Source organism: Acomys minous, assembly GCF_964271855.1.
Source record: "Acomys minous genome assembly, chromosome: 5".
Lineage (NCBI taxonomy): Eukaryota > Metazoa > Chordata > Mammalia > Rodentia > Muridae > Acomys > Acomys minous.
Window position 1 is genome coordinate 84,740,188 of NC_140494.1, and position 12,315 is coordinate 84,752,502.

At 50.8% G+C, this 12,315-nt stretch overlaps 1 protein-coding gene across 2 annotated transcripts; it reads right to left on the reverse strand.

Moving 5' to 3' along the window:
* Window positions 1–49: 49 nt before the first annotated feature.
* On the reverse strand, window positions 50–12,315 carry ECSIT (ECSIT signaling integrator). Of its 2 annotated transcripts, none has more exons than XM_084781845.1 (8): window positions 12,162–12,315; window positions 6,514–6,632; window positions 3,984–4,395; window positions 2,439–2,662; window positions 1,486–1,543; window positions 1,251–1,399; window positions 785–890; window positions 50–366 (listed from the first exon to the last, which is right to left on the reverse strand). In XM_084781845.1, the coding sequence occupies exons 2-8, from the start codon at window positions 6,607–6,609 to the stop codon at window positions 113–115; spliced, it is 1,299 nt and encodes a 432-aa protein (XP_084637971.1). In that variant the 5' UTR covers window positions 6,610–6,632; window positions 12,162–12,315; the 3' UTR covers window positions 50–112. The 2 variants fall into 2 exon arrangements, with proteins under 2 accessions (XP_084637971.1, XP_084637972.1); XM_084781846.1 differs by having other exon boundaries at window positions 12,170–12,272.

Sequence of the window (12,315 nt, forward strand, 5' to 3'; positions counted from 1 at the left end):
TGGTAAAGCCAGAAGAACCCGTGCCTAGTATCTCAAGGGAAGCCACATGGCCAGGAAGAGATTTTTATTTTTTTATTTTCTCATTATTATTTTGTACCAGTCCAGCTCAGCCTCAGCTCTGACCCTGCTGCTGTTGTGCCTGAAGGACCTCATCCTCCTCCTGGCCCTTAGGAGGGACATGGGAAGCGGACTGTCCCTCCTGCTTTGAGGTTATGAGGAGCTCCTCCGTAGACCTGGCCAGGCGGAATACCACTGGGATCTGTGCCAGGGCTGGGTTGCTCTCCTGCAAGCCCTGGATCCACTTGACCAACGTCGCCTGGTCATGGGCACCAGCCATGCACATGGCGAAGATGGGGCCTTCTGTCACTGCGGGAGAGAGGAGTTTGTGCTGTCATCACCTGGAGGCACTCATGACCATGTCCATGCATGCACGCAGCAGCCCTCTCTGCCACACGGATGCTCTACGGTTCACTTGGGCCATGTGCCTGCTGCTTTAGATGCTACCCGGAAGCTAACCTTGACCCCAAGCCTCCCAACGCCCCCCACGTATAACTTGACTGTTACACTGACCAGAGGCTTGCACCTATCCTGGTCATGTCACTAATTAATATAAAATGTTCCATAATCGATATTATAAGGGGGAGGGGCAGTGGCCAAGGGGGACAGGTTCCGCAGGGACGCGTGACCCCTGGCTGTGTGGAGAGTTGGGGAAATAGGCAGTGCGCGTCTCAGCCTGCAGCCCTCTGGCCCCACACAGGATGTGCTGTGCCAGGACTGCTTTTACCTTCGTCCACGTCAAAATCGTAGTCGTCCCAGTTGCCCCGTGAATACTCCAGGTCCAGCGTCATTGGGTAGTATAGGTTCCACTCCTCCGGGATCTCCTCCGCTTTCTACCTCAGGTAAGAGAGAGCAGGCAGGATCAGAGGCCAGAACACAGGACCTCAGCCCTCACCCGAGCCTTCAGGATAGCACTAGCCCTGCACCCGTAGTCAAGAATCTAGAGTTACCACTAATCTGGACCTCAGTGAGCAGACGAGGATAGCCTTGAATGCAAGAGATCTGCCTGCCTCTGTCTCCTGAGTGCCACTATGTATGTCTTTTTTTTTTTTTTTAAATTACGTGTATTTATGCATAGCCCTGTGTAGCTCAGATGACAGCCTGCAGGAGACAGTTCTCTCCTTTCACCATTGGGTCCTGGAGATCAAACTCGGGTGGTCTGGCTTAGCAGCAAGCCCTTGGCCTTAACTCACCTCATCCTCAGGGGGTGGCAGGTCAGCTCTCAGGATGTGATAATAGACACACTTATTGCGCAGCCAGAGAGGGAAGGGGCCCTCCACAAACACAGGCCTGGCAGGGTCGTGGCGGGCCAGGGCGGCTTGCTGATCTGGACTCTGGATGCCTGGTGTAGAGATGAGACCTGTTGGTGCCCTAACAGCAAAAGGCCCAGAGGGACCCAGCAGGAACGGGGACACGCTGGGGCCTTACCTACAATGTGGGGCTGGGGGCGATCTTCCATGCCTGTTGAGTCACTGGGCAAAGACATCTGCAAGGAAAAGCAGGGGTTGTGACTCCCAGCTTCTACAGGGAGCCCAAGAGAGCCAAGAAGGAGGGGATGCTAGCCAATCCTGAGCAGTTGTGCCAGGTCACTAAAAGTGGTCCTTTCCTCTTTGCTTAGAGCCAGTTTGGCCAGAGCTGTCAACATTGAGCTGACCCTGAGGCGGCGTTGGAGCCATCCAACCTATATTCAGCCTGCAGTGATCTCGTCCAAGTCACTCCCTCTGTAGCTCAGGTTACCCAGATATGTGAAAAGTGGCAGGAGCAGAAAGTAACACTTCTTCAGACGGCGGCACCAACAACTGGCTCAGTAGCGAGCGCTTGCCTAGCATGCTGCATAAAGTTCTATTGTCACAGTGCTAGGAGTGGGACCCCATGCCTAGAACAAGGAAGGCAACACCCCCGCCCTCACTAGGGCATGAAGTAGAGGCTCTTCTATGCAGTTCTGGCTGGCACAGACCTCACTGTGCAGTCCAGGCTGGCACAGACCTCACTGTATAGTCCAGGCTGGCACAGATCTCACTGTGTAGTCCAGGCTTGCACAGACCTCACTGTGTAGACCAGGCTGGCCTTGAGCTCTGAAAAGATCCCCCTACTTCTGCCTTCCAAGCGCTGGGAGTAAAGGTGTACACCACTAAGCCTGAATGCTCTTCTCTTTATAAGGTACCCAGCCTCCAGGATTTTGTTACAGCAACAAAAAGCGACTAATACACCTGACCTAGGGTAATTTGTTACAAGGCTAAATAGACTAGGACAGGTTCAACTGTGGTAATAAGGAAGGGTCATGATCACTGCCAAGACAGCAGGTGAGTAAGCAGAGCCCAGGGGAGCAGCCATGTGGCCCAGCCATGGAGGGTCATTTAGGGTATAACAGGAATGTGTACCTGGTAGACAGTGACCTTGGCGCTGAAGTCAGGCTCCATGTGTCGCAGGCCCAGCTTGGCCAGGTCTAAAGGGTCCTGGGGCAGATCTCGGGGCACGGGGTAGGGGTTGATATTCTTGAATCGGGTCAACCACAGCTTCATCCGTATGAACTTGAGCATGGGGTAACTTTTGCGTCCAAATATCTGAATGAGCAGGAACTCCGTCTCTGTGTTGGGCATGACTCCTGTGCTGGGCAGACCAAGCAGAGCCTCAGAGAGGCAGGGTTAGACGTAAGTTTGAAGTCAGGAAACAGAGCAGCAGGTAGATTAGAATGAAAGGGAAGGAATGTATTTTCCATGATTTTATTTTTCCTTATTCTTATTTTGAAACAGGGTCTTGCTACCTATGTAGCTGGCTGGCCTTGAACTCTGTCATATGTAGAACAGAACTCATAGGCATCTGCTTTCCAGGTGCTGGGATCAAAGGTATGCACCACCACACCTGGCCCATCAGTGGTCTGGTTTGTTCTGTTTGAAGCAGGGACTAGGGGTGAGGCTGGGGCATAGCTGAGTAGAATGCTGGTCTGACACACAGAGCTGGAGAATTGACTCCCAGCACCATATAAAAGCAGCATAGTGCCACATGCCTGTAATCCCAGCACTTGGAACAGGAGGCAAAAATCAGGAGTTCAAAGCCAGGTTTGGCTACCCAGCACAGCAAATTCAAGGTCAGCCTCAGCTACATGAGACCATGTAAAATGTACGTGTTGAGCACAGAGGGTAGAGAAAGAAATGGCGGCAGGAAGGAACATGTACGGCGCCACTATGAACTCCAGGCCAGGGTAGCCAACACCCTCTTCTGGCCTCCTTGGGCACCAGCATTCACTCACGTTCCCACTGACACATAGCATACATGGGATTAAAAATAAATCTTAAAGCCAGGCATGGTGGTGCATACCTCTAATCCCAGCAATTGGGAGGCAAAGACAGGCGGATCGCTGTGAATTCGAAGCCAGCCTGGTCTACAAAGTGAGCCCAGGACAGCCAAGACTACACAGAGAAACCCTGTCTCAAAAAAAACCTAAAAATTAGGGGCTGGAGAGATGGCTCAGAGGTTGAGAGCACCATCTGCTCTTCCAGAGGTCCTGAGTTCAATTCCCAGCAACCACATGGTGGCTCATGACCATCTTGTAGTGAAATCTGGTTCCTTCTCGTGCAGGCAGGCACACATGCAGGCAGAATACTATATAAATAATAAATAAATCTTAAAAAACAAAAAAGAAAAAGAATTCTTAAAAACAAACAAGAAACCAACTTATATAGTGAAGGTTGAGCTTTATCCCTCTGTCCCCCGGGGCGCTGGGGTGATAGGTGTGCACCTGAGGTTGCCGGGTACTGGGGGTCAGCCTTGGGGCATCCCAGGTATGTCCTTCTCCAACTTACCTACAGCCCTAGGACCCATAATTCTAAGAGGAGGAGCCTGAGAGAAAGAGATGTAAAGGACTCGGGAGATGGAGAAAGAAGGGGAGTGGAGCTGGGTGCAGAGGCTGCGCCCACTTCCCTCACCGTGCCGCTCCATCTGCTCCAGGACGGCGATTCCACACTCCTGCTGCCGTGGGTAGTGGACGAAGATGCGCTGGATGGCGTTGCGGGGCCGGAAGACCTCCTTAGGGAAGATATCCAGCAGCAGGTTGTACACTGACAGGTCCCGCTCCACGCCGAACTCTGGCATCTTGCGCAGTGCTAGGTAGATGAAGTCCACATGGCCGCGCTTGCGCACGCTGTGCTCCCCAAAGCTGCGCACTGCTCGCAGGAAGTTTGCCTTGTCCTGATCCCCATTTGCCGATGGCCTGAACAGGTCTTCATGCATAGCTGGGATGGGCTTCCTCTGGGGCTTGGGGGCTCGAGGAACCAACCACACCTCATCCTTATGTGTCACTGCACTGCAGTGGAGGCCTCGTGGGGCCTGGAAGGGCACCTGGGGGGAGAGGATGGCTGTGGCTTAGGTGTTCCAGCAGAGGTGCCCTGGATATCATGGAGGGCCTCAGAGGAGCTTTGATACTGTGGCTGATAACCCTGGATGAAATATCATGCCAAAATGCATTGGAAATACTGCCACGCCTTTAATCTCAGCATTTGGGAGACAGAGGCAGACAGTTCACTGTGAGTTCAAGGCCAGCCTGGTCTACAAAGTGAGTCCAGGACAGTCAAGGCTACACAGAAAAACTCTGTCTCGAAAAAACAAACAAACAAAGACAAAAACAAAAAAGAATAAAAAATTTAAAAAAAAATACTGTCACATGGTGGTACATACCTGAAATCCCAACCCCCAGGAGGCTAAGTCAGAAGAATTGAGAGCTCAAGGCTAGCTTGAACCACACATCATGTTCTTTGTTGTTGTTGTTTCATTTAGTTTTTGGTCTCTCTGTGTAGCCTTGGCTGTCCTGGACTCACTTTGTAGACCAGGCTGGCCTCGAACTCACAGAGATCCGCCTGCCTCTGCCTCCTGAGTGCTGAGGCTAAAGGCGTGTGCCACCATGACCAGCTATCATGTTCCATGACCAGGCCATTTGGGATTACATATGGTGCATGTGCATGTGCATGTATGGGTGCAGTACATATATGCACGCACATGAGCAAGCACGAGCATAAAGAAAACAGTTAAGAAACATTGCAAGGACCAGCAAGATGCCTCAGACGGTAGAGCACTCACACTTCACAGGGATGTCTGCATCCACACACATGCATGCCTCTGTTTCACATATGCACACTGTTGTGGTTTGAATGAGAAATGCCCTCATAGGGCTTTCAAACTCACTTACAGCATTCACCTGCTTGTCTAGACCAAATCTCCAAAGTCCTCCACCTTCCCAAAACACCATGGCCCGGGCTTTACAGCAGCCACCCTACTTTTCAGTATCAACTTCTGTTTGTTTTGTTTGTTTGTTTGCTTTTTTCTCTGTGTAGCCCTGGCTGTCCTGGACTCACTTTGTAGACCAGGCTGGCCCCAAACTCTTAGCAATCCGCCTGCGTCTGCCTCCTGAGTGCTGGGATTAAAGGTGTGCGCCACCATGCCTGGCTATATTAGTTACTTTTCTGTTACTATGATGAAATAGCACGAGCTGGCAGCCACACTCGGCCGTGTCACATGGAAGTGGCTTTGAAGACATGAAGGAAGCAAGAGTGACAGGGTCATGGTGGCTCCTTCCAATCTAGTTTCAGGAAGCCACTGAGGTCCCGTGGTGTGCGGCCGGGGATTCTCTGTGTGAAAGTCCCGAGAGGGCGGGAGACCTCAAGAGGCCACAGCACAAAGCTGTGAAAGTGAAGCTGGGCTGCTGTAGACGCCAAGATATTGGAGATGTCAGAGCCATGAGATACCTGCGGAGGAGAGCCGCACAGAGCGAGTGGAGCCAGTCTGGGTGGGGTATGTTTTGGGGTGCAAAGCTAGGAGTGGGGCTGTCTAAGCTATTTGAAACTAACGCCTCACACACTGGAGCTACAGGGTCTAGAGTTTGCCCTGCTGGGCTTTCAGCCCTGCTTTGGTTCAGTGTTCCTTCCCTGTGCCTTCATTCCGCCCTTTTGGAATGGGAAACACTACTGACCCTGGAGGCCATGGGGACTTGTGAACCTGCATGAAATGATTTTGCATCATGACCCTGCCAGGAGCCACGGGGCCGGGAGAGGGCAGGTCGTTACGGGGTGAGTTGGGACTGTCCCTCACGGGCTCACGTGTTTGAACAGTCCCGGTTGGTGGTGCTCCTGGGGTTTATGGAACCTTCAGGACATGGCGCCTGCTGGAGGTGGGGGTAGAGGTTTTATAGCCACCTCTCCCTCACAGTTTGTTCTCGGCTTCCTGTATGCTGCTCACACGGGGCCATTAGGGACTCAGCCCCTGGAACTGTGCACCAACACACACTTTCTAATGTAAATTGCTTTTGGTTGCTGTACAGCAATGACAAAATAACTAATTCATGGGCCAGCACCAGGATAGGCAGGCCAAGGACCACCTTCACCTTCTGTGGCCTGATCCTGAGGTGAGAGTAAAGCCCAGGCCTTCCCTTCCCCACACACGAATGCCCAGCCAGTGGTTGGTTACCTGAGCAAAGGGTGCTCCTGACAGGGCAGTCCAGCAGATGCCTCCCCAGCCTCTCGAGAGGCCTCGGGCCAGCAGGCTGGCCTGCACCCAGCTCATGCCTCTGCAGATTCAACCACCACCTAGTTGAACGAGATGGAGACAGCATTAGCCTGGCAACGCACCTTCCGTAAGACAGCATCACTGTGACAGAGCACAGTCCAACCCAAGAGCCTAGTCCACTACATAGTATTGCATTGCCCAGGTAGCCAAGGATGCCCTAACTCCTGACCCTCTCACTTTCACTTCCCACATGCAGAGATGACAGGTGTGAACCGCAACGTTGGCAATTTCTCAAATTATATCTATTGATTTACTGTGTGCACATACACATGCACTGGTGTGGAGGTCTGAGGATAGCCTGGAGAACTGGTCCTCTCTTCCACCATGTGGGTCTCTGAACTTAAGCACTGGACTCATTTTTTCAGGCTTGGCAGCAAGTACCTTTATATACCATGAGTCATCTCACTAACTCAGACCTGACAGTTCCTCCTCCTCCTCCTCCTCCTCCTCCTCCTCCTCCTCCTCCTCCTTCTGGTTTTTCCAGACAGGGTATCTCTGTGTATCCTTAGCCATCCTGGACTCACTCTGTAGACCAGGCTGGCCTCAAACTCACATCAATCCGCCTGCCTCTGTCTCCCAAGTGCTGGGATTAACAGCATGCACCAGAATATTTTTTGAGGCAGTGTTATATTGAACTGGAGCTCGCCAATTCAGCTAGGCTGGCTGACCATTGAGCCCCAAGGACCCCCCCTTTCTCTGCCTTCTCCAACTTTAAAAGGAAAAGAAAAGTGAGAGCACAAGGGTTAAGAGATGGGTACTCAAGCCAGGTGTGGTGGCGCACACCTTTAGTCCCAGCACTCGGGAGGCAGAGGCAGGTGGATCGATGTGAGTTCGAGGCCAGCCTGGTCTACAAAGCAAGTCCAGGACAGCCAAGGCTACACAGAGAAACCCTATCTCAAAAAACAAAAACAAAACAACAACAAATACCAGAGAAAGAGAGAGAGAGGCACTCAAAAGAAAGTAGGATCCACCTGACAACAGGTGTGGCTTAAGACAAAAAAATTTTTTAAAGAAAACTATGTGTGCATTCCTGAGTGCGTGTATACAAATGTGCTAGACACCAGCACAGAGGACAACTTGCAGAATTCAGTTCTCTCCTTCCATCATGTGGGCCCTGGGGAGTGAACTCATGACCTCAGGCTTAGTAGCAAACACTTTTATCCACCGAGCCATCTCAGTGCCCCACCCCACTTTGGTATTTGGAGACAGGGTTTCTCTGTGTAGCCTTGGCTGTCTTGTAACTCACAGAGATCTGCCTGCCTCTGCCTCCTGAATGTTAGGATTAAAGGCATATACCATTGCTGCCTGGCTTTTTTTTTTTTAACTAGAAAAAAAAACTTTTTGGGGGGCCAGTATATGCATAAACATTTTGCTTTTATTTATGTATATGCACCATACAAGTGCCTGGATATGTCAGGAGAGGGCTTTGGCCCCTCTGGAACTGGAGTTCCAGATGGTGAGCCACCATGTGGGTGCTGAGGATTGAACTCAGGTCCTTGGGCTTGAAGCAATCACTTTTACCCAGTTAGCCATGTCCCCAGTCCCCTCTCTTCCTTACCCTGGGCACTTGAGCTAGAACTCAGATGGTCAGGCTCATGCAGGAAGTCCTTTACCAACTGAGCTGCCTCCATGGTGGCTCTTTTCTTTCTCTTGCCTGGGTGCTACTGCTGGAAGCCCTGAGAAGTGTCCAGAGTGCACAGCCTTGTCTGCTTCCTAAACTCTGCAAAAAAAACCAATCTAATCTTTCACTCGTCATGGTGGCACCCAGGAGGCAGAGGCAGGCGGATCTCTGTGAGTTTGAGGCCAGCTGTAGAGGGCACAGCTTACACAGCACCCGAGAAGGAAGAAACCAACCAGAAGGCTGGGAATGGACGTGCTAATAGCTGGGAATCTTTGCTTTTCTGTAAGGCCAGCCTCATGGAGTGCCCCAGACTGCTGAGCACCGTCTCAGCCAGGAGAACCCGTCTTTATGCTTATTACAAACCCTCCCTCCCTGGGCCCTTGTCCTGAGCACTGTTCTCAGTCAACAGAACTCATTTTTTGGGAAATGAGTTTGCTAGACATGTACTTGCAAGGGGTGTCAGTGTATCCATGTCTAAAGCTTTGTTGTGATAATTGCCACGGGGAAACTTTCTTGCAAAGTTACACTGCGTTTCAGTGTGTAAGAAACAAATCACTTGGCATTAAAACTCCAGAAGTTTGGAAGCAGCTAAGTTGTGCTGACTCGAATTTCATTCCTAACGTCATCTGGACTGACTTGCTGCTGCTATGACGCTTACAGGGACCACCACACGCAGCCTGTTCTACACAGTGAGCCCTTGTCTCAAATAGAGTAAGCATTTGAATTTTTTTCAAATATTTTTTGCATTGTCTGAAATAGCCACGTAATTTTAGGGTTGTGTTCTATTTATATTCCATAAATGTTCAGATATTAAACTAACCTTGCATTTTGGAGATAAATTCCTCAGACATGATATAGATTCCTTTTTGCATGTTTGCACACCCATATGAGAGAATTTTACAGTCCTATTCATGAGGCACTGGTGTGCAGTTTTCTTGTGTACTTCTTGATTTTGATATCAGAGAACATGTTAGGGAGAGTTTGGATCACCCTTGGACCACCAAAACTTGCTGGAGGCAGGAGTAGTGGTGTGCACCTGGAATCCCAGCCCTGAGGTGGAAGAGGGTCAGCCTTGGAGACACAGCAAGTGTAAAGCCAGGGGCTACACGAGAGCCTGTCTAAAAATCAAGAAAAGACCACCACCATCCCCCACCCCGAAAATAAATCAGAAAATACAAAGCAAAATACCACCTTAGGGGCTGACAAGATGGCTTTACAGGTAAAGGCAGTTGCTGGCATATCTTGTTTTGTTTTCTTTTGTTTTTCAAAACAGGGTTTCTCTGTGTAGCCTTGGCTATCCTGGAATCACTCCGTAGACCAGGCTGGCTTTCAATTTCACGGAAATCTGCCTGCCTCTGCCTCCGGAGTGCTGAGATTAAAGGCGTGTGCCACCACCACCCAGTTTGCTGGCATGTCTTGACAACCAGAATTCCATCCCTAGAATCCAGGGTGGAAGGAAAGAACTTACTCCTACAAGTTGTCCTCTGACCTACACTCTTCCACTGGCATGGGTACACACACACGCACGCACACACACAGGATGGATGGATAGACAGATCCTCTAGTTGAGACAGGCATGGTAATGCTGCACACCTTTAATTCCAGCATTCAGGAGGTAGAGGCAGGCAGCTCTCAGTGAGTCCCGGGCCAGCTACATAGTGAGAACTTATTTAAGAAAAAAACAACTATTTTTATAGTTATCTCCCATTTTGGCCCAAAATCTCCCTCCAGCTTCCTGCTTTTTTTCCCATCAAAGCTACACCTAAGCCATGTTTGCACACTGTCTCCTTCCTCTCCACCTGACAGTCATGTCAGTAATGTCAGTCCAATACACCCTGAAGAGGCCAGTGTCTGCACAGTGTCGACTTGTTCAGTTTCTGCCAAGGATCCAATAATGAGGCCCCTCCCCTTGTTAACATCCTTGATTTCCTTCCTGGCATCCATGCCTGTTTCTCAGCCAATCAACGAGAGGCCTCTCAACGTCCACAGTGTGCACAGCTAAGGGTGTAGATACATGCCCTGGGAGCACAAAACATGCAGATTCAGACTTGGCAGGAACATAGTTGCCCTTCTAGAAAACTTCTGGGTGACAGCTGCAGCTGCTGCTGGGAGGAGGAGGTGTAACTAGACCGGATTCCATAGGACAGACCTGGCCTAGAGCCCTCCAGTGAGCTACGGGGCACATGGCCCAGGGAGGCTCTGCCTAGTGACGGGCTGATGGCGTGGCTCACAGTAGGAACCCTGCTTGACATACATTTAGATGAGAAGAATCTAAACCTTTGCAAGTTGAGTCCCAGGGCCTGTGAGACCTCCTGCGTGAGATCTGCACTGTAACACCCATAGGCGGCGCCTGCACATCTTAGAGTTGTAAGTATTTCTGCTCAGGGTGCCCTAATGTTTCCTCCTCCAAACCTAAGCACAACTTACACCCACATACAAAGTGAGATGACATGCAGTCTCAGCACTGGAGAAGCAGAGACAGGCAGGTCCCTGAGCTCACAGCTGGCCTAGCGGTTAGTTCCATGTCCCTGTGAAAGACACAAGGAGGACAGCTCCTAAGGAACAACATCCAAGGTTGACATTTGTCCTCTGTACACATGTGCATGCATGTGTACAGGTACCAACATACGCCCATGCACCCACATATGAACTCACAGAATTTCCAGGCGTAATCCCAGCACTCAGGAGATACAGGCAAGCAGATCTCTGAGTGTGAGGTGAGACTGACCTACACAGACATAGCAAGTTCCAGACTAGCCAGGGCTACATAGTGGGAGCCCGTCTTTAAACAAACAAACGGATTTGAGACAGTATTGTGTCTGTAAAGGGAGCACTGGGGAGTCTGAGGCAGGAGGATTGCCTCCAGAATCTGACCAGCTGGTGATAATCAGTGAGTTCCATGGCCATCTGAGCTACAGTAAGGTCCTGTCTAAAATGTAATCTGGAAAAGTACTTGCTGTTGGAACAATGCAAGCCTAATGACCAGAGTTCAAATCCTGGAACCAACATAAAACGTATGGATAAAATTCAACAAAATTGTCCTCTGGGCTGGGCGTGGTGGCACAGGCCTTTAATCCCAGCACTTGGGAGGCAGAGGCAGGCAGATCACTGTGAGTTTGTGACCAGCCTGGTCTACAAGATGAGTCCAGGACAGCCAAGGCTACACAGAGAAACTCTGTCTCCAAAAAAACCATAGAAGAAAAAAAAAATTGTCCTCTGACCTCCGCCATGCAACATGACATGTGTGCCCCGGCCGCAACAGCCTTCAAAGTGAATACATATCACACGGAGCCTACCTGCTGTGCTCCCCATCCCTTGTAGCCTCAGCCACACTGTTTCTGAAACAAGACAAGTTTATTGGTCTCAAGGGCTTTGAACTTGTTTTTACCCTCTGCCTATTACTGTCTTGGTGTAATCCAGCCCTCAGAAGGCTGAAGCAGGAGGACCATGAGTTCGAGGCCAGCTTGAAACACATGAAGACTCTTGTCTCGGAGAGGGCGGGGGAATTGCTTGCAACAATCACTATTTGAAATCACAAAATTACCTGTCCCGTTTGTGGTTTGCTCAATAATTAGCTAATAATAATATGTTACAAAACATAGATAAATCTGAACAGCGAGGTGGTGTGTACGTATGTGTGTGGGCTGGCACGTTCCGGGTCTCTCGCAGACTGGAAGGCTCCAGTGCCTGCCTTCACCGCCGATGTGTGTGGCCTGAGTCGGCTGTCCCATCTGCGAAACCGGACATCTGCAGCAAGAGGCGCCCAGCAACCTTTCCTCGCAGGTCCCCAGCCTGCACCCCAAAAAGGTCACGGTGCCCTGTTCTGAGGCCGAGTTGAAGGGCATCCTCCCCGGCTCGGCCCTACTAGGCCTGGATGTGGACGCCCCGAATCCCAAACAGCCCCATAGCCCTCCCTCGCATGACCCACCTACTCACGCGGCGGGCCCGGGACCCAAGCCGGCTCAGTGGAACCGCTCGGCGCCGTCATGTTGAGCCATAGAGCTTCCGGTTACGGGCCGAAAGTGACAGCAAATCAATAGAGCCTGTGACCGAGAGGTCCCGCCTCCAAGAAGAGATACACC